Genomic DNA, 27,730 nt, shown 5'->3' on the forward strand with positions numbered 1-27,730 from the left:
GATTTAATAATAAAGATCTGCACATGGATTCGAACATTCCGGTCTCAGACAGGTCCTTACACTTTGCCAACAGTATACTCTCAATGTCACAAGAGAATTGGCACAATCAATAAAAACTATAGAACATGAAATCACTGAACTCCAATCCCAGATACAGTCTACAAACGGACAGGACCATATTCAGATCCTCACAGCCAAAAAGAAAAAACTGTCAGACCTCCTAGATTTTCAAGTACAAGGCGCACTGGTAAGATCATGCTTCCAGAATGTAGATCAAATGGTTGCACCCTCGAAATTCTTTTTTAATCTTGAGAAAAAGAATGGTCAAAAATGTTTTATCCATAATCTGAGATCTGAGACTGGAGATATTTTATCTGAGGCTGCAGAAATACCTGAAAGAGCTGTAAGTTTTTATAAAAAGCTTTACACCTGTGAGCATAATGAAGACCAAGCCACAGAACAGATCTTCCTAAGAGGACTGCCACAAGTCCTACAGTACCTAGATGCAGCACTTAGTGGGGCAATAACTTTAGAGGAGCTTCATAAAGCACTATAGGGTATGGAGAATGGAAAAGCACCTGGTATAGATGGACTTCCAGCAGAGTTCTTCAAATCACTCTGGGCTGTGGTGGGAGAAGACTTGCCGGAGGTCCTAAATGATAGCACAATAAGAGGGTTGCTACAACTAAACTGTAGGAGGGAAGTCCTCACATTGCTACCGAAAAAGGGAGATCTGCACTGATTATAAGCACTCTCTAAAGTTTTAGCTACCAGACTGGGAAGCATTCTGGAAGAATTAATGTGTGCCAGGGAGGTCCATATTTGACAATATCTCATTGGTTCGAGACCTAATAAGTGTCTCAAAACGTTTTGGGCTGAATATGGGATTACTCTTTATAGATCAGGAAAAAGCCTTTGACAGAATAGAACATAACTACTTATGGAGAACTCTTAATGCCTTTGGGTTTTTTTTATTTTTAACAAAATTCAGGTTTTATACTGTGACATTGAGAGTGTGCTGAAGATTAATGGTGGCTTATGTGCCCCTTTTAAAGTGTGTAGGGGAGTAAGACAAGGTTGCTCTCTGTTGGGTATGCTCTACGCCTTAGCCATAGAACCGTTTTTAAACAGACTACAAACTGAACTAAAAGGGCTCTCAATTCCTGGTTGCCAAAACACCTTCCGTCTGTCAGCTTATGCTGATGATTTAGTGATAATGGTAGATGAACAAAGCGACATCGATATAGTGCACAAAGGTGTTGGAGACTTTGGTTCCATATCCTCTGCAAAAATTAATTGGAACAAAAGTGAGGCTCTTTTAGTTGGGCAGTGGTCAGCTAATGTGCCAAAACTCCCAGGGGGACTCGTTTGGAAAAAAGGAGGGTTTAAATACCTTGGCGTGTACCTGGGAGACTATTCAGCTGTGCAAAAAAACTGGGAAGGGACAGTTGAGAAATTGAAAGGTCGCTTGGACAAATGGAAATGGTTGTTACCCAAAATGTCCTACAGGGGACGCACACTGATTATCAACAACCTGGTGGCGGCCTCTCTTTGGCACAAGATAGCTTGCTTATACTTTCCTATAACACTTTTAACTAGGATCCAGTTGATTTTACTTGATTTTTTCTGGAACAAATTACACTGGGTACTTCAATGTGTCTTATATTTACCTAAAGAAGAAGGTGGGCAAGGCGTAGTGCACCTACAGAGCAGAACTGATGCTTTTCGGTTACAGTTTTTACAGAAGTTTTACAACAGTTCAATGTATTGTAGTTGGAAATCTGTGACCAGTACTATTTTAAAAACTTTCGGAGACCTGGGACTTGACAAACCTCTGTTTTTAATGAACCCACAAATGTTAACCACTTCTGAGTTACCAGTGTTTTATCGCAATCTGTGCAGTGTGGAGACTTTTCAGGATACAGAGAGCCACAACTACAGACTCTTTACACTGGCTGCTAAAGGAACCCCTCATCCATTGAGCTCGCCTGGACATTGCAGGCAGTGCGCTCACAAAGGAAATGCTAAAGGAGTACTGTGGAGGAACTGAGCGGCCAGATGAGGAGGATCCCTTTCCTGGACTGACTCCAGACTTAGAGGGAAGTACTGGTCGCTTTTTAGAGTGTAAGAAAATCATGAATATGAATTTTTATAGGGTTTCTAGAAAATGTTTTTTATAATGCAAGTGTGAAGGTTTTTAACAAAAAAGGTCTCCAAGGAAGAGTTGACACACCCTGGTGCTCTGTCCTCTGACTGGGTGAGGAAGAGCGACCTCAGTGGAGAATACTGTACAAGTCGCCATTAACTAAGAGATCTGGAGATATACAATGGAGAATCCTGCATGGTATCATTGCTGTAAACACTTTTATCTCGATTGTGTGTTCAGAGACAGGTTTTGAGTGTCCCTTCTGTCCCCAGAGGGAGACCATTTTTCACACTTTTACACAGTGCTCCAGATTAAAACCTCTTTTTAATCATTTACAGTCTTTTATTACAAACTTTTATTCTGGGGGTAAAATACACACAGAGAAGGCAAGCAGAGTGTCAGCTTTTAAACTTCATTGTGGGTCAGGTGAAAATGGCCATCTATATCAGCAAAAGAACCAAAGTAGAACAGAAAGGCAGCCACGATTTTCTAGCGGTGACAAAAGCAATTATAAAGTCCAGGATTCTTGTTGACTATTTTATAAGAAGACAAAAAATTTGTTAATGTTTGGAAAAATTTGGTGCCATTGAGGAGCACTGTGCTGTCTTAGTGATGATGAGCTTCAGTTTGCACATATCTTGTCTTAAAAACATGACATTTGCTCTTTTTTTATTGTGCAATTTTTTCCCAATATTTTATTCACCAGTTGAATTACACTTAATCTATTCATCACTATGCTTAGCCTAACTTATTGAAATGGTTTTAACAATATTTATTTATTTGTTTGTTTATTTAGTCACCCTGACTATCTGTATAGCATGACTTTTGTAAATAAAGCTTTCTAAAAATTCAAAAAGTCAGTCTCTCTCTGTCTCTCTTTCTCTCTGTCTCTGTGCATACACGGCGGTGAAGCGAGTGTGGCATGTGGAGCACATAAGAGCGGTTGGTGTTTTGCCAATTTTTTCGGCACTAAAGTGCAATTTTTTCCAGTTCATATCTCGGAATATTTATATATTTTGTGGGAGTGTTCGTGCGTGTGCGCGGAAAATAACTGTGTGTGTGCGTGTTTGTGCAGGTGTGTGTGTGAGTAGCGTGTCGGTGAAGTGTGGTTATGGCGGATCCAAATGCGAGGCTGTCCGGCGCGGTGTCCATGTTGTGTGTCCGCCGCGGTGTCCGTGTTGTGTGTCCGCCGCGGTGTCCGTGTTGTGTGTCCGGTGAGTGTAGAGGAATGTTGTCTTGCAGTCGGTAACGTGGTGGGGCATGAGAACATTTGCCTCCAGAATGAACAGTGCCATTGTGGTGTTTCTGAATAATGTAGAAAAAGTGAGAAAGCTGATCCATAATGGAATTATTGTTAATAATGAATCAATACTGATTTCTTCCCTCAGTTCCCCATCTAAGAATCTTGGTCATGTTGTCCAATGTCCCTCCTTTTATTTCTGATGAGGCTATCTGTAAAGAGCTGTCTCGCTATCGGCAAATTGTCTCCTCCATTAAGAGAATCCCCCTTGGTTGTAAGTCCCCACTGGTCAAACACTTGGTGTCTTTTAGAAGAATGGTGTTTATTGTCTTCAAAGAAGGTGTGGAAGAGCTGAATGCTGTTTTTAAATTCTCTGTTGAAGGATTTGACTACAACATCTTTGTCTCTTCTGATGCTGATATAAAGTGTTTTAAATGTGGGAAAACAGGTCATCTTGTTTGGGTCTGCCCTGAGAGTCAGAGTGACCCCGGTGTTTTCAGGTGCACCAGACCTGAAAGAGTGAGCCCCAAGCCCAGCCTGCAGCCCAGAAGCCCACTGGAGCTAAACCAGCCCCGGAAAAGACATCAGACAGTGATGACTGCATGTCAGACTTGGTTTTAACTCTTGATTCTCAGGAGGAACAGATTAATGTTGTGTACAGTGCAGAGGACATTAGAGGGTTTTTAAGAAACACCAAATAGCAGAAGAATGTGGCATTAGAAGAGTTTTTCCCTGACAGCAAACAGTTTATTCATGATGTTAAACATTTCAGAAGAGAAGGAGCGTTTGTTGATGTTGAAATAGGAAAAACTCTGATGATGAATAATGTGTGGTGTTTTTTTTTAATTATTTTAGAGTGGTTTTTGTCCTCTGTTTAGTTTTATTTATTTTATTTATTTTAATGATTGGAATTAATATTGCTATTAATATTAATATTAATGGAGCAAGAGAGCAGAATAAGAGAGCTAGTCTTTATGGTCTTTTAAAGCAGAAGCACATTGACGTTGCCATGCTGCAGGAAACCCACAGTGATACCAGCAATGCTGCTGATTGGGTGAAGGAGTGGGATGGGTTGGTGATTTTAAGTCATAACACAACACTCAGTGGTGAAGTCGCCTTGCTCTTTACTCACAGTTTTATTCCTTGTTCTTATTCAGTTGAGGAGATTTTAAATTCAAAATTCAAATTTTATTTGTCACATACATAATCGTACACAGTATGATATGCAGTGAAATGCTTACACGACTATTTGTTTTGACCCTTGTAAAGGAAGAAGGAAAAGAAATAAGGACAGAAAAAAAGACAACGATAAAATGTAAAATATAAAAATATGAAATGTAAAATATAAAAACTATAAAAACTACAAGTCCACAGTAAATAAATAAAATATAAATAGAATAAAATATAAATAAAGTAAGGTAAGGTAAGGTATATGTGCATTGTAATGTCCGGGACCCCCACCCTATGTGGGGCTCGAACCCGGACGCCCGTGGTGTGTGTGCACACGCAGCACACGGTGGAATGAGACCCATTCGCAGGATTCAGCGAAGCCCTGCTTTTATTACATATAAGACATGACATAGGGAAACAAACGTTACACGAGACGTGGCGTGGTTAACAAAACAAAACGAGAACAAAAACTAGATCTTAACTTGGGCATAGAACCTAACAAACAGAAACCAGACAGAAACCACAGCACAGGAAACAATCATGGACAAGGAACCCTATTTATAGGGGTAGACATTAGGGCTTATGGGATACAGGTGACACAATCAGGATTAGAACAATGGGAAGGGAATAACACAAAAGACACACAAAGAAGCAGGCTTCCAAGGTTCACCTGCCAGCGCCCTCTCTGGGCCTGGCAGGGAACTGTCCAGCTGTTCCTGACATGCATACAGAATATGTATATAAAATATAGAATATATATAAGAAATGTAAAATGTAAACAACTGTATTATACAGAACTATATGAAGTGAATAGTGTGCAAGGTGCAGACAGCAGCAGTACGGGGTGGTCATGTAGTGAAATAATGATGATGAGAAGCAGTGGTATTGATGAGATGATGAGATGATGAGAAGCAGTGGTATTGATGAGATGATGAGAAGCAGTGGTATTGATGAGATGATGAGAAGCAGTGGTATTGTCCAGCTTTTAAGTACAGATGTGCACAAGTCCTCTTTGTGTATAAATGGCAGCAGAATGTGCCATATATGTTTGTTTTATGTATTGTGTATTGTGTGCCACAGTCCTGTAATGTGCAAATCTACGGTGTGGTTGGTTTTGGTGTTTTCCAACACGTGTGTAGGAAGCATAGCAAGTCCAGTCAGTTGAGTCCTGTGTGGAGTTCTGGATGAGAGACCGTATAGCCTGTGGAAAGAAGCTTCTCCTCAGTCTCTCTGTGTTGGCCTTCAGTGAGCGGAAGCTCTTCACTGACCTCAACAGAGAGAAAAGTCCATTGTTGGGATGGCTGAGGTCCTTCACGATCTTCCTGGCCTTGGTCCAGCACCGCTTGTTGTAGATTGAGTGCAGGTCAGGGAGCTTGGTACGGATGATGCGCTCAGCTCACCGCACCACCCTCTGAAGAGCTCGTCTGTCCTGCCTGGTGCTGTTCCCGAACCAGGTTGTGATGTTTCCCGTCAGGATGCTCTCTATGTTGCAGGAGTAAAAGTTCCTTAGCACCTTAGCGGGCAGTCTAAAGTCTCTCAAGCATCTGAGGTGGAAGAGACGCTGCCGGGCCTTCTTCACCATGGTGTTGATGTGACCGGACCATGACAGATCCTGCATCATGTGAACACCGAGGTATTTAAATGGGAGGCTTTTAAAAGTGAAAACTTTTTATGAGAATGAGGTTTTAGTTTTTATCTGTGTGTACACTCCCACCAGTGCAGTGGAGAGGATGATGTTTTTAGATACTCTGAACAATGTCATTGCTGACTGCAACACTGCAGAAATTTTAATTCTGGGTGGTGATTTTAACTGTACTACAGATAATTTAGATTGGAACCACGCAGAACCTCACATGGCTTCCCGTAAGCGCCTGTGGGAGATGGTGGAGGCCCACGAGTTAAGTGACATATGGAGAACTTTTAATAAGAACAAGAGACAGTACACGTGGGCCCATGCCATAGATAACACACTCTCCCTGGTGAGACTAGATCGTTTTTATGGTTATAAACACCAGCTGACGTTTTTTACAAAGTGTTTTATTGTTCCAGTAGGTATCTCTGACCACAGCATGGTCCAGTGTACTATCACTAAAGAGAAGGTTAAACCTAGGAGTGCCTACTGGCATTTTAACACTGCTCTTTTAGAAGACGCTAATTTTAGAGAGTCTTTTATTTATTTATGGAATTGTTTTAAACATGAGAAGGCAGCTTTTAGTTCACTTCAGCTGTGGTGGGATGTGACGAAAACACAAATAAAAGAATTTTGTCAGCAGTACACTCTCAATGTCACAAGAGACATTGTTAGATCTCTGAAAGCTCTGGAGATAGAAATATTGGAACTCCAGCGTTTGGAGGCCACTGGAAATCTAAGCCATATTTAAGCCCTCAAAAGTAAAAAAGCCAAAATGAACGACCTGTTAGACATTACAGCACAGGGGGCGCTGGTCCGCTCATGTTTTAAAAGCACTGCTGGGATGGATGCTCCTTCAAAGTTCTTTTTCAGTTTAGAGCAAAAGAATGGACATCAAAAGATTCATACATGCTGTGCAAACAGAATCAGGGGATCTCGTATCTGAGCCCACTGAAATTCACCAGCAGACAGTAAGCTTCTACTCGAAGCTGTACAGCAGTGAGTGGTCAGGGACACAGGTGGTGGAGGACAGCTTCCTCATGAACCTGCCAAAGCTCTCTGAGCAAGCGGCGAGAGAGCTAGACAGGGAGCTGACGCTGGAGGAGGTTCATGAGGCTCTCCAGGGGATGGAGAATGGACAGGCGTCAGGTATAGACGGTCTCCCTGTCGAGTTTTACAAGGCATTCTGGGCCGTCATAGGGCAGGACGTGCTGGATGTCCTACGGGACAGCGTACGGAGAGGTGAACTCCCGTTGAGCTGCAGGAGGGCCGTCCTGACCCTGCTACCGAAGAAGGGAGACCTGACCCACCTGAAAAACTGGCGCCCGGTCTCACTACTGTGCACTGACTGCAAGCTGCTCTCAAAAGCATTAGCCTCGAGGCTGACTAAGGTAATGGTGCAGCTCATTCACCAGGACCAGACGTACTGTGTGCCTGATAGGTCCATATTCGATAACGTGTATTTGATTCGTGACATTTTGGACGTCTCCAGGCTATTGGGCTTAAAGACTGGTCTGATTTCTCTAGATCAGGAAAAGGCTTTTGACCGGGTTGAACATGAATATTTGTGGAAGGTGCTGGAAGCCGTTGGGTTCAACCCAGGTTTTATAGCCATGATCAGGGTGTTGTACAGTGACATTGAGAGTGTACTGAAGGTTAACGGTGGTTTATGTGATCCTTTTAGAGTGTACAGAGGGATCAGGCAGGGATGTTCCCTCTCTGGAATGTTGTACTCTCTAGCCATTGAACCTCTTTTAAATAAGTTAAGAAGTAATCTCTCTGGTTTTAATATTCCACACGCTAATGCCTCAATATGTTTATCAGCTTATGCAGATGATCTGGTAGTGATGATAAACACACAAAAAGATGTGAATGTTTTAATTGATATTTTAAAGGACTTTCACATTTTATCCTCTGCAAATACTGGACAAAGGACAAATAACTGGACAAAGAGTGAAGCCATTTTAGTTGGGGAGTGGGGAGGTGGGCAACCGTCACTACCAGGAGGCTTAGCATGGAAAAGAGGTGGTTTTAAATACTTGGGTGTCTACCTGGGGAACAATGAGTTTTTAAGTAAAAACTGGGAAGGCTCTGTAGAGCACGTGAAGGGCAGATTGAGCAGGAGGAAGCGGCTGGTCCCAAAGATGTCCTACAGGGGGAGAACGCTGGTCATCAACAACCTCGCCGCATCGTCCCTCTGGCACAAGCTGGCATGCGTGGATCCGCCGCCGAACCTGCTGGCAAACATCCAGGCCCTGCTGGTGGACTTCTTCTGGATCTACACTGGATTCCACAGAGCGTTCTCCACCTGCCCAAAGAAGAAGGAGGACAGGGGCTGGTCCAGCTGTCCAGCAGAGCCGCAGCCTTCCGTCTCCAGTTTATCCAGAGACTCCTCACTGGACTCAGAGACTTAGTATGGAGAGCAGCAGCCAGTGGATTATTACACACAGTTCAAGGACTGGGGCTGGACAGAGCGTTGTTTTTAATGGATGCAGAAATGCTGGACATTTCTGGATTACCAGATTTTTACCATGGACTTTTTAAAATCTGGAACTTTTTTAAGAAACAGAACAAGGGCTGCAGAATGCTACACTGGCTGCTGGAGGAGCCTCTGGTGTACGGTGGGAGACTGGACATCCAGTGTGACCGTCCCTGCACTGTCCAGAACTCTCATCTCCTCAGGGATTGTAACGCTCCGGGAGCTTGTGAACATCACGGGGTCAGACTTGTCGAGGGCAGAGGACCTGGCAGCGCGTATGGGACTGCGGTCCCTGCGTGTTGTCAATCAGCTCCTACACCGCTGGAAATCTGCATTGACATCAGAGGAGCGTGTTCAGCTGATGGACTATTCACACACAGAGACTGGACAGAGGACGAACCCTTTCCCCAGCTGAACATCGCTCCTGACCTCGACGGGTGTGCAGGCCCCCTCCTGGAGTGCCGGGGTGAAGGGGAGATGGACTTTGGGTCAGTGTCGGGGAAGCTGCTCTACAGAGCGTGTGTAAAGGTTTTAAATAAGAAGAAGCTGAGTGGGAGGGTGGACACCCCATGGAGAAGTGTACATGGTTTTACTGATGATTTTAAACCGGAGTGGACGCACTGTATAAACCACCGTTAACTAAAAAAGCTGCCAACCTCCAATGGAGGATTTTACACTGTATTATCTCTGTGAACTCTTTTATTTCTGTTTTAAACCCTGATATTGCACATGATTGTCCTTTTTGTTCACAGAGAGAAACAGTTTTTCATGCTTTTATTCACTGCTCCAGGTTACAGTCACTGTTTGTGTTTTTACGGAGCATTTTAAGGTCTTTTAATGTTGTTTTTACTTTTCAGTGTTTTATTTCTGGTTTTAAGTACATCAGGAAACACCAGTTCAGGTGCCAACTGATCAATTTTATATTTGGTCAGGCCAAAATGGTGATATACCTGAGCCGGAAAAACCAGATTGCACAAAATACTGACTGTGAAGCCATAAGAATTCTGATGAAATAAAGAGTTTTAATTGATTTTAATTTTTATAAAAGTATGAATGAGTTGGATGTGTTTAGATGTGTGTGGTGTTGGGAGAATGTTTTGTGCTCTGTAGCAGAAGGGAAACTTAACTTTGCAGCAGAACTAAACTAATCATCACCTGTGTTTAAACTCATTTATTGACATTATTTTAATACGTATTTATTTATTTATTTATTTATTTATTTAAAGTCACTGATTTCTATGATACATGACTTATGTAAATAAAGTTTTGTTAAAGTCAAAAGTCTTCCTTTCTCTCTCTCTCTCTCTCTCTCTCTCTCTCTCTCAGACTCTGTGTGATGTATCAGGAGATAAACAGAGTCGTAATTATACATATTTAGACCTCGTCAAAACTCCACGTTTGAGGAGAATCACCATCTACACCGGTATTGTGTGGTAAGTGTGTGTGTGTGTGTGTGTGTGTGTGTGTGTATGTATACAGATCTGTGTGTATATAAAATGATGTCATGATGCTGTAGGTATGGCGTGGCCTCCACGTACTACGGCATCAGTTTAAACATCACAGGCTTTGGGCTGGACCTTTACCTCACACACTTCATCTATGCCACCATCGAGCTGCCCGCTAAATTAATCATTTACTTCAGTCTGAAGAAATTCGGACGAAGAGTCAATCAAGTAGGAACGCTGATCCTCACAGGAGTGTGTATCATCATCAACATAATCACCCCTACAGGTGACAATGCTAATGCTAATGCTAATGCTCACGAGGCTTGTATTGATTTACACAGTGAGTTTGTAATGTTTTAATGACTTTTAATTCTTTGGTGAAATAAAGCCATGCTAGTGTGTGTGTGTGTGTGTGTGTGTGTAGAGTTCTGGACATTTCGCACAGTTATAGCGGTGTTGGGTAAAGGCCTGTCAGAAGCTTCCTTCACCACTATGATCCTCTACACCACTGAGCTTTACCCTACTGTGTTACGGTACACACACACACACACACACACACACAGTACATCATAATTACAATGCCTGACTCCACCCACTCTCTCTCTCTTGCTCTGACAGACAGAACGGTTTGGGTTATGACAGTTTTATTGGTCGATTGGGAGCATCCATGTCTCCTCTGGTCATGCTGCTGGAGGACGTCTGGCTCCACCTCCCTCAGGTTGTGTTTGGTGTCATGGCTGTGATGTCTGGTCTCGTGGCTCTCCTACTTCCTGAGACCAACAACGCTCGCCTGCCGGAGACCATTGAGGACATCGAGCAGACCAGGTAGAGAAACTCAACCAAATGATTGTGTGAAGCTGAGGGAAACTTTTACACTTACACACTTCTGTTCTGTCCAAAAAACAAAAAATAACACACTGCATTTTATTTCATTTTTATTCAACTGCATAAACTTTCATACAGCTGAAAGTATTTAAATTTAAACAGTAATTAGTGCTGAGGTTAATGTACTGTTACCGTGTTTATTAGTAAATATTATGCATAGGCAGTAAATAATGTAAATAATATGCATTTATGTGAAAATATTATTATTATTATTATTCCAGACAGAGATCATTCAGCATGAACACACAGGAGCAGAGTAAATCTCCACTGAAAACAGACAAGACTGAAGACACTGTGCAATAACACACACACATACACACACACACACAGAGTTTTATTTTAATTTCCTCTGTAATATCCCCCTGAATAAAGACACAGTTCTCTGAGTAACAGTGGTTCTCTGGTTCTTTTCCTCTTCCATGTCAGTGTTGATGTGAGGAACATTGCTGATGTTCAGAGTCACTAACAGCAGCTCATGAGCACTTCACACCTTTGAGGTTCCCGGGTTCCTCTTCAGTAGACATTACTGTATAGACACACAGATTATCATAACAGAAGCACAGGAACACGGTCAGGTTCAGACACCTGAGACTGGAGCCTCCTCCTTGTCATGTCAGTGTTATTCATGTTATATCTGTGTTATTCTATTAAAACTGCTGCAGTGTTTCTGTACTCGTTAACACAGACGTTACAGATTAGTGCTGGTATGTTCACACTGAGAACTTCTCCATGAATCAGTAACTCACAGTGGCACAAAAGGATGTGATGTTTTACCTGATTCATCATTTCTCAGGGTTTTAATGCTGTATCACTGAAACCATCTGAAAGAATAAACAGATTGTTTATAATAATAACAATAACTCACTCACTGCGCATTGAATCATTCCATACTGACTCACTCCTTACTGAATCACTCCGTTTTGACTCACTTCATACTGACTCATTCTGTACTCACTTACTCTGTACTGACTCACGCTGTACTGGCTCACTCCATACTGACTCACTCTGTACTGACTCACTCTGTACTGACTCACTCTATACTGACTCACTTCATACTGAATCACCTAGAACTGAATCCTTCCATACTGACTCATTCCACATTGACTCACTACATACTGACTCACTCCATACTGAATCAATCTGAACTGAATCATTTCACCCTGACTCACTCCTTACTGAATCATTCCATACTGACTCACTCTGAACTGAATCATTCCATACTGACTCACTCTGTACTGACTCACTCCATATCGACTCACTCACTCCGTACTGACTCACTGCGCATTGAATCATTCCATACTGACTCACTCCTTACTGAATCACTCCGTTTTGACTCACTTCATACTGACTCATTCTGTACTCACTTACTCTGTACTGACTCACGCTGTACTGGCTCACTCCATACTGACTCACTCTGTACTGACTCACTCTATACTGACTCACTTCATACTGAATCACCTAGAACTGAATCCTTCCATACTGACTCATTCCACATTGACTCACTACATACTGACTCACTCCATACTGAATCAATCTGAACTGAATCATTTCATCCTGACTCACTCCTTACTGAATCATTCCATACTGACTCACTCCATACTGAATCATTCCATACTGACTCACTCTGTACTGACTCACTCCATATCGACTCACTCACTCCGTACTGACTCACTGCACATTGAATCATTCCATACTGACTCACTCCTTACTGAATCACTCCGTTTTGACTCACTTCATACTGACTCATTCTGTACTCACTTACTCTGTACTGACTCACGCTGTACTGGCTCACTCCATACTGACTCACTCTGTACTGACTCACTTCATACTGAATCACCTAGAACTGAATCCTTCCATACTGACTCATTCCACGTTGACTCACTACATACTGACTCACTCCATACTGAATCAATCTGAACTGAATCATTTCATCCTGACTCACTCCTTACTGAATCATTCCATACTGACTCACTCCATACTGAATCATTCCATACTGACTCACTCTGTACTGACTCACTCCATATCGACTCACTCACTCCGTACTGACTCACTGCGCATTGAATCATTCCATACTGACTCACTCCATACTGAATCATTCCATACTGACTCACTCCATTCTCAGTCACTCCACTCAGAATCCACATTTGTGTTCTTCACAGTTCTTCTCAGAGCACTTTCAGGAGTTTAACTTAGTGACTTCTCTGCTCCTCACTCCAGCTGACATCACACAAGAAAAGTGTTCAGAATCGAGTGTACCTGAGACATTTCAGGATTAAACTTTAACTCTACTCTCAACACAGAGCTCATCAGAAGAGGTTGAGTGTGTGTTTGGATCCTGTGATAATTCACTCAGAATTCTGTCCACTGTCTGTCCACTGATCCTGAATTTCTCATCAGTTCATCTGAGGTCAAATATCTGAGACTTTTATTGTTTGTAGATTTCAGAAATGTTCTCTGGGGTTTGAATATGAATCTAAAACTGAATTTGAGACATTCTTGCTGAATCACTGCATGAAATTAAGATTCATGTAAAGGAGTGAAAGATTCACAGTGAGTTTAGAGATTTCTCACACACTCGATTTGACCTTTGGAATAGAAGATATTTGATATTTGTGTGAGATTGAGATTAGAGTGAGAGATTGCCAGAGGGAATGAGAGAACCGACGCAGGAACATCACCACATCAGAAGATAAACCTGTTTCAGCCACAAAGCTTCAGGATGAAATTTGAGGATCTCTTGGAGGAACTCGAAGGCTTTGGAAGGTTCCAGAAGATGATTGTGTTCCTCAGTTTTATTGGTCGATTCACACTCCCTTGTCACTTCCTGCTGAACAACTACATTGGTGCTATCCCTCCTCACTACTGCAACCTCGGCTCTCTGGATGGGAATCTAACAGAAGAGCAGAGACTGACCATCAGCATTCCCAGACAGGAAGACGGGACCTTCACTTCCTGCCACATGTTCTCAGAACCACAGCTCCATCTACTAGATGATGAGTTGAACTTCACAGATGTTCCAGTTGTTGAATGTCAGAATGGATGGACTTATGATAACAGCACCTTCGTCAGCACTTTAGCTACAGAGGTACGTTACATCAGGAAACCATCAGAAGTTTCATGTAGGAATCATTTACATCTTCATCTGATCATTCTCTCTCTCCTCTCTCTCTCTTTCTCTCTCTCTCCCAGTGGGATCTGGTGTGTGAGAACAGAGGGATGAATAAAGTGATGGCCACCATCTTCTTCGTTGGAGTGATGATAGGAGCAGCCATATTTGGCAGTTTGAGTGACAGGTCTCATTTAAACACTCACATTAAATGATAGCTTCATATTTTAGATTTTATCTCCTTTCAGATGATATTAAATCTCCCTGCTCTGAGTTCTCCTCGTTCCTCCTCCAGCCTGGATGTTCTTGTACATTTCAGTGTCATGTCGTTCCTCAGATATGGCCGTAAGACCATGCTGCTGGTGTCGTACGTGCTGGCTTTGTGCTTTGCGATGGCGAGTGTGTTCTCCTCCTCCATCATTATGTTTGCAGTGCTGCGGTTCTTCACAGGCATGAGCATCACCGGCATCGTCATCGTCACCAGCGTCCTCAGTGAGGAATGCCTCCATGGCAGGAGAAATGTCTCAGATACACTGGCATACAACAGATTTCACAGATTTTAAAGATTATACACAGATTTCCCAAAGAAGAAGATGTGTGTGTGTGTGTGTGTGTTCTCAGATGTGGAGTGGGTGAGTATAGAGAGCAGGAAGTTGGTGGGTGTGATTGACAGTTTGAGCTGGACTTTCGGTTACATGGTGCTTCCTGTCATGGCGTACGGAGTGAGAGACTGGAGATGGTTGACCGTGACGGTCACTTTACCGCTCGCTGTGGCCTTAATTAGCTGGAGGTCAGGACTTTTATAACATGCCATAAAGCAACATGATTTATAATAACATGTAGCATAAAATATATAAAACACACTGTCACGTTCAAACATCAGGAAAAGTGACATCATTACTGACCACTGACCAACAATAGGAAACACTGACCATATAAGGGAATGTATTGTAAAAAAAAGTGTTTAGTGTTCTAAAGGTCACTCTGTTAATGGGTTCTTCCAGCAGGACAACTGAAGAACCCTTAGTTCCAGATGTGGCACTGCTACATGTTTAGAGAACTGAATATCTGATGTTTATTAACTGGATTTCGGAATTCAGAAAAACTCACTCTCATGATTGTGTGTTTTAATGACAGGTGGGTTCCTGAGTCGGCTCGCTGGCTAATCGCTAATGGTAACATAGAGAAAGCTCAGTGTTACTTACAGACATGTGCCGTGATGAACAGGAGGACGAGAGCAATCTCCATCCTGAAACCAGAGGTAAGAGAGAGAGAGAGAGAGAAACAGAGGCAGAGTAAACTCTACTTTAGTTTACTTTACTTTAGTTTTGTGCCATTTTGTGTTTTTTGGTTCAGGTATACTGCCATTTTGACCTGATCAAGGATTAAATGAATCAGTTGGCACCTGATCCTATGTCTCCTAACGTATTTAAAACCCATAATGAAATGTTAGTTTAAATGAACATTAAATAAATTTTAATGGTAGTTAAAATGTTAGTTTAATTTGTCAGTGTCTGTAATAATAAGGTGTGTTAAAGACTCAGCATAGCAAACCTTCAGCTCGCTCATGTGTGCTGGTGTTTAGTCGTTCTTCTCCTGTCATTAGTAAGACCTTTACTTGTGATTATTATATATTAGCTATCTCTGATATCCTTCCCACTGCTGATGTCATTTCCTGTAGCAGAGCACAGAGTCTTAAAGCAGGTCTAGTTAATCAGTGATAATCCAGAGCCAGGGTCAGGGAGCAGACAAGCAGGCTAAACTGACCACATGCTAGCTGCAGTGACTGGTCACCCAGGGTTCAACATAGAGACTGACCCAGGGCCATGATCTGAATTCCTTTATTTCTTTATCTCAATTTAATTACATTTCCTGCTGCAGGTTCTCTCCTCTATAGTGTCTGAGGGAGGAAACAGGACATACTCCTATCTGGACCTGATGAGGACACCAAAGATGAGGAGACTGGCTCTGCTGACCGGACTTACCTGGTGTGGAGAAAAAAACACATTTCATTCATGTCCACTTTGATCATTATCTCTCTCTCTCTCTCTCTCTCTCTCTCTCTCTCTCACACACACACACACACACACTGCATAAATCACATTATATGATGATCATACATGTTTCATGTGCATTTCTCTCCTTACTTTCCTCATCTTTGGACCTCCTCTGGCCTCCACCATCTAAACCCAGGAACATGTAGAGACTGGTTCCTTGGCTATCTGATGTGTTACTCAGAAATCAGAGAAAATTAAGAATAGCTGAGAGAAAGTTAAAGAAATCAGAACTTGCCTCTTGCTGCACTCTCCTGTCCAAATTCTCACCTGAAGTGACCTCTGCTAAGACGGAGGTCCTCAAGGAAAAGTTGAAAAATTCCGCACACAATCCTCATCTGTTCCATAACTTCAACCCTCGGCTCCTCCTACACCATCTGATCCATCTTCTCCTCCTGGAAATAGACTTTGTCACATTTTATGAGCAATTGAACATTGAGGGCCTTGCTCAGGGGCCCAGTGGTGGCAGCTTGATGGACCTGGGATTTAAACTCACAACCTTCTGATCAGTTGCCTAACACCACTGAGCTACCACATCCCTCACCCTGACAATCTGAGTGTTGTTCTTACTATATCTCCTCCCATAGTTTTCAGACTGATGGTATTCCATGTCTGTGTCCTAGTCACCCATTACCATGACAGTAAGGGTGTTAATAAGGGAGTCTGCTTAATGCTCTAAATATAAATGTAAATATTTTTTATCTTTCACTCTCTTCATGTGTAACCTTGTGCTTTCCAGGTACGGTGTGGCTTCCACTTACTATGGGATCAGCTTTAACATCAAAGGATTTGGTATGGATCTCTACTTGAACCAGTTCCTCTATGGTACTGTGGAGATTCCTGCTAAAGTTGTTGTCTATGTGCTGCTGGACCGGATCGGGCGGCGGCGCACTGAGGTGGGCGGTCTCCTGTTGTCCGGCTGCGCGCTCATCAGTAATGTCTTTATACCAAAAGGTAAGGAGCTGACATTACAAATTTGAACCAGACAGTCTTAATGAAGGAGGCGTGGCCTCTGAACCTTTCACTTCTAATGAAGAAGACGTGGCTTCTGGACCTCTCAGTTATAATGAAGGAGGTGTGGCCTCTGAACCTCTTCATTATAATGAAGGAGGCGTGGCCTCTAAACCTCTCAGTTATAATGAAGGAGGTGTAGCCTCTTGACCTGTCTGTCTGTCTGTCTGTCTATAGATCAGTGGATTGTGCGCTCAGTGATTGGAGTTCTGGGTAAAGGTTTCGCCTCCATTGCTTTCTCAACACTCGTCCTATACAGCTCTGAACTTTACCCCACTGTTATCAGGTAATACACACACAGGTTTTTTTTTAAGTCTTTATGGTAATCAGGTAATCAATAAATCTCTCTCTCTCTCTCTCTCTCTCTCTCTCTCTCTCTCTCTCTCTATATATATATATATATATATATATATATATATATATATGTGTGTGTGTATGTGTGTGAGACAGACAGAATGGGATGGGCTATAACTCCTTCATGGGGCGACTGGGCGTGGCTTTAGCTCCTCTGATTCTCCTACTGGACGATGTGTGGACTCACCTGTCGCAGGTGATTCTGTGTGTCATTGCGCTGATTACAGGTGCGGTGGCCAGTCAGTTACCTGAGACGATGGACAGGTGTCTCCCTGAGACTATAGAGGACATCGAGGGGACAAGGTCAACATTTATATCACTTTATATTTAATTTATAGTGTAAAGAAGTTTATTTATTTATTTATATCACAGACAATTCTACTGTATATAATAATCTAATAAAGTAACATGTTTATGGTCACTAAGAGCAGCTTTGTATTTATAAATTAATATTTATATATTTTAAATATTGTGATCTGTTCAAAGATTTTTTATGAATTTATTTTAATAATTAATTTTTTTATTGACATATCAGTAGACATTTTTTAAAAATATTTTTTCTTTACAAATTACACATTAGTTCCTCTATTACATCTTCTTCTTTTTTTTTTTTTAATTTATGTTTATTTTTAATGAATTTCGGGACCAGTCATGTGGTAGTTCCAGTCCAGGAGAAAGGAGTACAAGAACAAGAAAATGGATGCTAGGAAGAAATTTTATTTCTGCCCTTTATCTATGTATTAGGAAGTTTTATTCACTAAGTTCATCATTCAACATGAAATATTCAGAAATGTGTTCTTTTACTAATTAATGATGGAAAGAAAAAATTGAAAGATAATTAAATTCATTATGGGAATTTTAATTCTTTATAATATGTGTGATTTTCTCATTCTCATCTTTTATTTAAAATAAAATTGTATATGTGTTTATGTTTAAATAAAGAATATTTGATTTAAAATAATTCAATGTAATTTAATTTAATATGTAAACTGTCTGTAACTGAAAACTGATCAAAATAATATCAGAACAAAATGAGTTTTACACTATTCTTATTTACCCCCCCCCCAACACACACACAGTCTCTATATTAGACCCATGTCTGAAAATCTAAACAACAAAAAAACATAAGTTGATAAAATCCACATCAAAGCGTGAGCACTTTAATAAATAAGGGTTGTTCAGCTTCAAAAAGCTCTCTGTTAGAAAACCTTTGCTCTACAGAAGGCTCTCTGTCCGTGTCTCAGCGCCCAGTTCCTCCCAGTAAATACAATAATATCTTTTAGAAATAATGGACACTGAAACTGAAAATAATAATAATTTTATTTCATGTACATGTTACATCATGATCATGTGTAAATAATCTGCAGATAAATTTATTTATTAATGTTTTTAAAAAAAATAAATATTCAGAAGGTGAAGATGTCAAAATAACTGTGACGACTCACCGGCAGCAGACTGCTTAGGCTCCATTAGCAGAGCTTTAGACCGTAACACCAACTCGCAATCCAATAAACGAAGCACAAATCCAAAACGTCAGTCACAACGTCAGTCCGAATCACAAATCCAATAACTGAAAGCCAAAATACACAAATGGTAATCCAACATGAGAAATCCAATACAGACAGTAAACCATGGTTTGCATGCCACTTAAAACCCAGGAAGTATTCCTTCGGTGGTGGAACCAATATTTGGGCGAGGGTTCCCTCTGGCAACCTGATGCCAGCAGCGATGTTACAATAACAAATTAAGTATATCAGGGATTGGCAACAGAATTTATTCTAAATAAATCATGTGTAATTTCTGCACGTTTTTTTCTGCTAAACTAACTTATAGTTTACTTATATTATAATTTAAAACTAATTAATTATAGTTATAGGATTTAGCATGCTTTTAAATGCATTTGTTGAAAAAGGTCAAAGCTCAAAAGCATCATTGAACATACATGGAAGCTGAAATCTGAAAGTATTAAATGATATATGTAGCTGAAATTATGCAGAGGTAGTGGAAGTTCAAAGTGGATTATGTTTTCAAAATTCTGTCAGTGACATTAGAAAAAAATTCCTGAAAAAGGCTATATATTTTTAAAGTAGAAAATTGCAGTGGAAACATAAATATCCTTAAAGAGCAGAGAGAAACTGTTGATACGGTCTTGAAAATGGCTGAAAAAAATCAGCTGAAATGCTGAATCAAAAATGGAAAGCTGAAATAAATTGTGTGACGAGGATATACCCATGACCCCGGCTGACTATGGCAGCAGCTCGACAAGGTCCATGCTGATTCTGTCAAAGAGGATAGTGATGATGATGGGGAGTGGAATGAATGGAAGGAGAGCTTTGATACAGTAGGCACTGCTAGAAGAAAGCGCACACTTCGGCATCCGGGTGCATAAGGAGCTTTGTTCTGGACTGCAGAACCACAAGGAGGTCACACTGTTAGCCGGCTCCACTTCGTATGATGGTATAGAAGACCTCCATCGATGTCCTGCACCCAGCCCCAGCAGTGCTTAAGCCAGTCCACCTCTCTCTGCTCCCAGCCGAGACTCCCCTCATGTGAGACCTGGAGAAACACAGAAGACAACGAGTTATTGTCATTATGGGTCTCACCATAATTACTGATGATGTCTGATGGTCCCGATGGTTGCCAGGGCCTGTGGAGAGCCTCATGTCACTCGCTCCTGCCAAAATTCCAGGGTTGCCAGTTAATGCTCCAGTGCTTCCAACATCTCTCTGGGTGTGCTGGAGCCCAACAGCCTTACACTCCTCTGGCGGCAGAGCACTCAAATACCGGTCCATGATCACTCTCTCCATTCAGCTTTTTCGGTACTTCACACATTTATTTCAGTGAAAGAAATAAGTCCAAACCTCTCAATGTCAACATTTTGTTATTTATTTAGAAATTTTACACACTAGACAAAATAAATCCCTACAACTACAACATCCAGGGCATAGTGTGAGCAACATCCCTTTAACAATAAAAACAGTCACTGCTCTATGGCACTCATTGACTTTCTGGCAACGTAAAGAATTCTCCTGCGCAAGAGAGAAGGGTGTAACCTCTGCTGCTATCACTGAGACAGAAGGGTAGGTTGAAAGTGGTACAGCAGAATGACTTGTTGTTGAAGGCCAGAGTGTAAAGAACATAACCCATTACCTGGCAACAATAATAATAATTCTATTTTAAAAATAACAATGGGCCCTATTTTTCCTGGGCTTTGTAAATATTCTACAAAATCAAATTACCCTTCAGTAGGAACAGGCAGTTATTTTTGCATGTTTACCTCCACTGTCTGTGATGTTTGTATAATTTGTAATATTTACCAATAAATTCAATTCAATTCAATTTTATTTGTATAGCGCTTTTAACAAAGAGCATTGTCTCAAAGCAGCTTTACCTGAAAAACGACATAAGAAAACAACAAACATATAAACAGACAGACAGACAGACAGTCCTAGATGTTATCCCAAGTGAGCAAGCCTGAGGTGACTGAGGCGACTGTGGCAACGAAAAACTCCCTTAGATGGTAAGAGGAAGAAACCTTGAGAGGAACCAGACTCAAAAGGGAAACCATCCTCATTTGGGTAAATAGCAGGCTACCACTAGTGGTTTCTCCATACTAAGGTTTCTGACATCTCACATAACTTTAATGTTACAATTTGTTTAACATAAATAGTATGGTATGGAATTTACCAATTTACTTAATCCTTGTCCAGGTATTTGACTTCAGCCGGTGTGTTAGCTGCAGCTACTTTTGCTATTTTGCTGCAGGGAGATCGGGCTGCCAAATATAGTACACTCTTGAGCTTTTGATTAGGTGCTTTCTGAGGTTAGATGTGTTTCCATGGCCAGCCTTGCATTAAGAATTACAAATAAGATAAGACTTTAGTAATCCCACAGTGGGGAAATTCAATTGTCACAGCAGTTGAACAGACAGTTAATGTGCAGGTTTTTAACTGAAAGAAAGAAAGAAAGAAAGAAAGAAAGAAAGAAAGAAAGAAAGAAAGAAAGAAAGAAAGAAAGAAAGAAAGAAAGAAAGAAAGAAAGAAAGAAAAAGAAATTTAAGACAAATAGTAAAAGAAAAGAAAATTATGTAAAATTATAAAAGACGAATAATTTTAAAAAATATTGCACAATACAAATAGTAAAAGAAAGTAAGATTATATAAAATTATAAAATATAAAAAAATTAAAATATAAAATAAAATGATATTATAAATTATTGCAAATAGTGTTGTCTGCGTCTAATTTTGCAACCACACTTGTGAACGTTTTTGGTTAGCCATTGTTGTGTTTGAACAAGTTGCAGGGGTGACGTTGCATCACGTGGTAACGTTACATCACGTGGTGACGCTCTCTCTTTCTCTAACATATTCTCACACGGCTCCCAGATGCGTTCTCAGGTACCAAAATTTGGGACTGATTGATTTCAGGTGAATTGGTACTCTGTAGTACAGACATAATTTGGTCGGTACCCTTAACACGTACAGAGTTCGGTAGCCAACCCTACTCAGCACTGTGGGTGTAATAGGCCAATTGGGCCACCCCAGAGAGAAAAGGGGCCAGGATCTGAGCCCATTCTTCAGCGGGCCATTGCTCTCTGCTGGTGATCTGCTTAGAGCTTTGTAAAAATGTCCAACGACTTTGCCGCTGCTCATTTTGGTAAGGGCATGCTGGGCATCATGGCAGGGGCTGGAAAGAGTGGTAGTGGTGGAGAGCAAGCTTCTTAAGAGTCATTAGTTCTGCCGTAATGACATGTAGGTTCTGGGCCAGCTCCTGTAGCTGGAAACTCAAGCAGGTGTTTTAGCATTTGGTCCATTTTCGGCAGGTGACGTGGATCTGTGTTCATGCCCACATTCTCCACCAGTTCAGTGACTCAGGCTGCGAGGGCAGAACACAGATGCACCAGAGACAGGATCTTATATAAAAGGTGTAGTTTATTTTGTCAAGTGCAAATGAATATGTCACAGTGAAGGTGCAAAGAAAGGTCGTGATAGTTATCTAGGTCAGCGGTGTGCTCTGTGGTCTGCAGTGAGGAGTGGTGATGAGGCTGGCAGGGTTGGAGTGGGAACCATCTCCATTTGGCGAGTTTATTGTGAAAAAGGATTATCTAAATTACAGACGAAGAAACAGAATTTTTAGGTTAAACCAAAGTATATCACGTTTATAAGATGAGGTCATAAACAATGGTAGCACACAGTCAGGCCAGGGCAGAGCATGCCGAGATATATTAGCATATATCAATGCCCTCTTAAGTCCCAATGGGACATATGCATGTTCATCAAAGGAGCATCAAAGTCTCACTGCTCACTGGGCCATCCCACAGCCCCAACCTCACACGACAGTTACCCTTTAAGGCTGCACATGCCAGAGGTCAGTGGGTGGTCCTGTCCAGCGAGAAGCAAGGACTACTTTGTTGTGTTGAGTGGAACTGCTCCATAAATGTTGATTAGGGTGTTGAGTAGGGTACATACGGTTCGCCTAACACAAGCAGAAATGCAATTAAGTAAACACGATAACAACAGAAAAACAAAAACAATGAATACAACGCCTGGTACTATGGAATCCAAAATCCAATAGCATTATGCATCATGCATTGAACAAATTGTGAGCAATTTCACAGGTCAAATTTCCCACAACACTGCTGCTAAGGCATAAGTATACATGCACATGAGCATAAGTATATAAAAAACATGTCTTTGTTGAATTGCTTCTTTTCTACACAATGGTAGAGTTAGTCTATAACGATAACAATGTGAGCAGGTTCTGGAATAACTAAAGAGTCTACAAAACCAGTGTTTAGGAACCATCTAGTCTTCTAGTCCTTCTAGTCTTCTAGTTCTAGTCTTAGTTGGATTATCAGACATGTGTAAAAGCTAATACATAGGTTTTCTATATGTGTATACAAAAAGGTGAGATGAGGTGAGGCCCCCTAAGGGCTGCTTGATTGCTGAGTTTCTCCTTTCTCTGAAGAACCTTGTTAATGTTAGGAGAGATAAGGACTTTTACTAGTACTGCATCACCTGGGAGAATAAGCGTGAGTTGGCTGCTCATTGAGTAGTGGGACAGAGGCGAACACAATACCATAAACACTGTTCAATTTTTCAACTACCTGAAAAAGAAATACCAGGATTACCTTTAGTCCAAGGGGTTAGAAATGACCTGCCCATAATTATCTCAAAGGGAGATAGTTGAATTTTAGATGTGATGTCATACGATTTTCTCAATGAACTGAGGGCAGGAGCTCCACCCAGTATCAGGCTTAATTTGAGCCGGATCCTGCTGGATCCTGTTCCGGAAAATGTCCGATTTTCGTGTTTTGCGTTCCGGTATTTATTTTAATCGATCCGGCATTAACTTGTGTGTGTGTGTGTGTATGAGTGAGTGAAACACAGTGAAGTGAAATGAAATGAAATGAATGAAACAGCCTTTATTTGTCACATATACATTACAGCACAGTGAAATTCTTTCTTCGCATATCCCATCCTTGGAGGTTGGGGTCAGAGCGCAGGGTCAGCCATGATATGGCGCCCCTGGAGCAGAGAGGGTTAAGGGCCTTGCTCAAGGGCCCAACAGTGGCAACTTGGCGGTGCTGGGGCTTGAACACCTGATCTTCCAGTCAACGACCCAGAGCCTTAACCACTTGAGCCACCACTGCCCCCACAGTGAGCAAGGCTGAGTGGGTTTATGCAGATACACTTAGAGGTAACGTTTAGCTATTGGTCCTCAACATATGTTGTTGACCAGTCAGCTTTCTTAAGTTTACAATTACTCTCATTGGTTGGTGATTATTGTTTCGCGCGCAGTGAGCAGCGGAAAGAAGGAATGGTTTATTGATCTACCTAAATAAAAATGATATTTTAAAAATGTCATTTTTTAAATGCACGAGAAAAGCTGATGGTGTGCCTGATCAAAAGAGATCCCGAGAAGATGTCCACGTGTTTATTTTATTTTACTCATTTATTTATTTTTACTATTATACCCTAATTGGGGGCTGAACCCCCCTTAAAATCCTAGAATCTCCCCTGGGTAGCAGAAAGCCAGAAGAGCCAGTCAGTACACAATTATACAGAGTTGTTAATTCACAGGCTGAACAGATTAAAATGACAAAATTCCAAGCAGCTTACAAAGAGGCAAAACGCAATAGACCTGCCTATAGATTCGAGCATGAAATAGATTGCCAAGAGTTAAATGGCTTCGACTTGGGGCGTATCTTACATTATAATTCTTTTTTTCTTCTTTTTTTTTAAATCCACGATTGCCATGGATATGGAACAGAATAATACACGAGACCATTCAGCAACGGTTAATGTTTATAATTGTGCTACCAATGGTTAGTGACGTCATGTTCCGGGAAAACTGAAGTTGTGTGGTTGGTGTCGGTCACAGCGGCGAGAGACTGCTGGTTTTGTTCCGGAAATTATTCATTTACAAATTAAGCACTGGTGACATTAAGAATTCAAAATATTCCTAATCACCCCCTTTCGAGTGGCATGTGAGACACCATGAAAATGGCACACGAGAAATGGAAAGAGAGGGCTGGGGAGCGCAGTACAGCTCTGAGGACAGCGAATCAGACCGTCCTTTTCTGAGGGCAAGCAGTTCTTAGAAGACCAAACCAAAAGTTCCTGTTCTACAGCCTGTGTTTGTAGAAAAGGTATGTCAGAATCTAGTGGAGTCAAAACATGTGTAAATAGAGAAAATACTGTGGCTGTTTGTGCTAAAAAGATGAGGGTGTGCCCTCTTTGGCAGCCCATTTTGCTCCTTCATCAGCTAGAGAGTTATCACAAACCATCTGAGACTCTCCTGAGTCATGAGCCTTGACCTTAAAGACAGCTTAGATTAGAAACTAGTGTAGCATGAAAAATGGGTTTACCATTTGCAGCTTTAAAACCATATGCATGCCAAATTTTACCAAAACCCATGAGCTACACCATATCATATCATGAATCAGTATAAAGATAAACAAAATAAAGAACTACAGAGCTCAAGAACAATAAAATTAACATGTGGTATGGCAGATAATCATGACGAAATGAAAGGAACAACTGGGCTAATAGGAATCTCTAGGTTATTAATGTGGCGTAAATCTTGTGTAAAACTCAAATATATTGTTTCCCATACACAGTGATTTGATGATAAGGTTGGTGATATACAATGGTACCTGTAACTGACCTACTTTGTAGGAGTGCATTTTTAGTTGGGACCTCAAAAAGTTTGATAAGTATTGCAAGATCATCACAGGCCTCGGACGTGTCAGAGGGAAACAGCAGAAGAAAACAGAGATTAGCTGGAGTGCTGAGAAAAAGAGGTCCTCCTTCAAAAGATCTATGATAAAAGAGAATTTCAGAATCATCTGAACTAATAGTTTTGTGTGAGAATGTTTTAGGACAGGTGACAGGAACTCTGTCTATTCTAAGAGTTAATACATGAATTTGATAGGCTCATTGTACTTTTTGCCAAATGATGGCAGTTGTGTTGATCATAAAAAAAGTAAACAACATCTTCATTAAATGCACAAATCATCATCAATAAAAGACCCTTTTCTAAGATAGAGATGTCATTGTTTCTCTTCCTCGCTCCACCCTGCTAAATTATTAATAAAAGTTTGGACAAAATGGGAACAAACAGAACCTCCCAGCAGACCAGGTAAAGAACAAAACCTCAAGGCAGAAAGATCTCACTGAGTCAATTCCAAAACATTCTGAAAATGTATCTTGTTTGAAAATGTTTGAATTCTGAAAATGTATCTTGATGATCAAAAGTTATGAGCTTTTGAAATTGAAAAAAAATTAACACTGGATAATTTTTGCTCTAGATAGATAAATGCCTTCATGAAACGTAACTGTTGATCTAGAAGATATATTGCCTTCAAACTTTTCATTTCAATATTTTTTTTTTCTGTAGAATTCAAATGTAATGTCGTTTTTAACATAAAACCACTTGATACAAGCGTTTTTTTTTGTAGAATATAAGGAGGTTTTATTTTTTATTTTCACGAATGATCATCAAATCATCTAGATATTTTCAACACGTAAAACATCACATCACATAAAGAATTAATAAAAGTGTCTTGTAAAATATTGTAAAATACTATTTATAGCTGAAATGTTTAATAAATCTGGTAATTAGTGCACATTTTCAGTAAAATAATGTTGCAAAGTAGTGTCAGGAACTACTGGGACAATTCCCTGTCAGACCCCAGGTGCTGGCTGGTATATAGTTATACCTTGTGAAATGTCTCATGTGTCCTGTTAGCTGTTCCTAATTTGCTTCTAATGTGTTACCTGTGTGTTGTGTTACAATACTAGGTGATGGCAGTGCGGCAGTAGCACGCAGCAGACACTCCGGAACCAAAATGGTGCTTTCTTTTTGTTTTAGCGCTAAATTTAAAGTGCATGGACGCCAAAGACAGTGGTGTTCATGTATACGATCGCCAGACGATATTACGGTACAGAAATCATGCAGTTACTAACTTGCATGATGAACTACTCTGCAAACTTCGTGAACTCGGCTTGCTGCGAAGACCAGGCCTTCAGTCCTCGGCGTCGCCTGATGCCGGTGGCCGGGAGAGAGGACGTCGCAAGCGTTGTTCGAGGAAGCGGAAGCGCGGTAAACGGGCGGGTGTACGTGCTAGGCTAACAAACAACCCTAGCCGGCCGGCACTCCCTTCCATCATCTTGTCCAACGTCTGCTCACTAGATAATAAACTGGACTACATCCGACTCCAGCGAACTTCACGGCGTGAGTTCAGAGACTGCTGCATCTTAGTTTTCACGGAGACGTGGCTCAGCGACAGAGTTCCGGACGCCGCTAGCCGGGCTAACTGTGTTTCGTGCCGACAGGAATGCAGCTCTGTGCGGTAAGACTCGCGGTGGTGGTGTGTGTGTTTACATCAACACGGAATGGTGTAAGGACTCTGTGCTTGTGTCTAACTACTGCTCATCGGTAGTGGAGTTTGTGACTGTTAGATGCAGACCTTTTTATTTACCCCGGGAATTCACCACTACTCTCATTATCGGAGTGTACATTCCACCCAGCGCTAATGCTAAGCAGGCTCTGTGTGAGCTGTACGGAGCTATTAGCGAGCTGCAGAATGTTCACCCCGACGGACTGTTTATCATCGCCGGAGATTTCAATCATGCAAATCTCAGAACAGTGCTCCCTAAATTCCATCAGTATGTGGACTTTGCTACGAGAGGGGCGAACACGCTGGA

The 27,730-nt window shown here is 41.2% G+C and overlaps 2 protein-coding genes and 1 long non-coding RNA gene across 3 annotated transcripts in view; 2 read left to right on the forward strand and 1 right to left on the reverse strand.

The window, feature by feature from the left end:
* The window catches only part of slc22a7b.1 (solute carrier family 22 member 7b, tandem duplicate 1), a 34,282-nt gene extending 22,901 nt beyond the window's left edge, over window positions 1–11,381 (forward strand). Inside the window, exons 7-11 of the mRNA XM_058398147.1 lie at window positions 9,992–10,098; window positions 10,182–10,396; window positions 10,535–10,643; window positions 10,729–10,935; window positions 11,217–11,381. Coding sequence (XP_058254130.1) covers window positions 9,992–10,098; window positions 10,182–10,396; window positions 10,535–10,643; window positions 10,729–10,935; window positions 11,217–11,298 — 720 coding nt within the window. The 3' untranslated portion in view covers window positions 11,299–11,381. The remainder of the gene's footprint in view (window positions 1–9,991; window positions 10,099–10,181; window positions 10,397–10,534; window positions 10,644–10,728; window positions 10,936–11,216) is intronic.
* A 5-nt stretch (window positions 11,382–11,386) lies between these two features.
* LOC131358817 (uncharacterized) lies at window positions 11,387–13,432 on the reverse strand. The gene is made up of 3 exons (XR_009205699.1): window positions 13,107–13,432; window positions 11,770–11,816; window positions 11,387–11,521 (listed from the first exon to the last, which is right to left on the reverse strand). It is a non-coding gene; the product is annotated as an uncharacterized LOC131358817 (long non-coding RNA).
* A 135-nt stretch (window positions 13,433–13,567) lies between these two features.
* On the forward strand, window positions 13,568–18,367 carry LOC131358816 (solute carrier family 22 member 7-like). The gene is made up of 10 exons (XM_058398148.1): window positions 13,568–14,080; window positions 14,185–14,288; window positions 14,439–14,593; window positions 14,723–14,891; window positions 15,239–15,362; window positions 15,983–16,089; window positions 16,895–17,109; window positions 17,344–17,452; window positions 17,617–17,823; window positions 18,170–18,367. Exons 1-10 carry the CDS (start codon window positions 13,715–13,717, stop codon window positions 18,225–18,227), a joined length of 1,614 nt encoding a protein of 537 aa, XP_058254131.1. The 5' UTR covers window positions 13,568–13,714; the 3' UTR covers window positions 18,228–18,367.
* The last annotated feature ends 9,363 nt before the right edge of the window (window positions 18,368–27,730 follow it).

The sequence above is a fragment of the Hemibagrus wyckioides genome, linkage group LG09 (genome assembly GCF_019097595.1).
Source record: "Hemibagrus wyckioides isolate EC202008001 linkage group LG09, SWU_Hwy_1.0, whole genome shotgun sequence".
NCBI lineage: Eukaryota > Metazoa > Chordata > Actinopteri > Siluriformes > Bagridae > Hemibagrus > Hemibagrus wyckioides.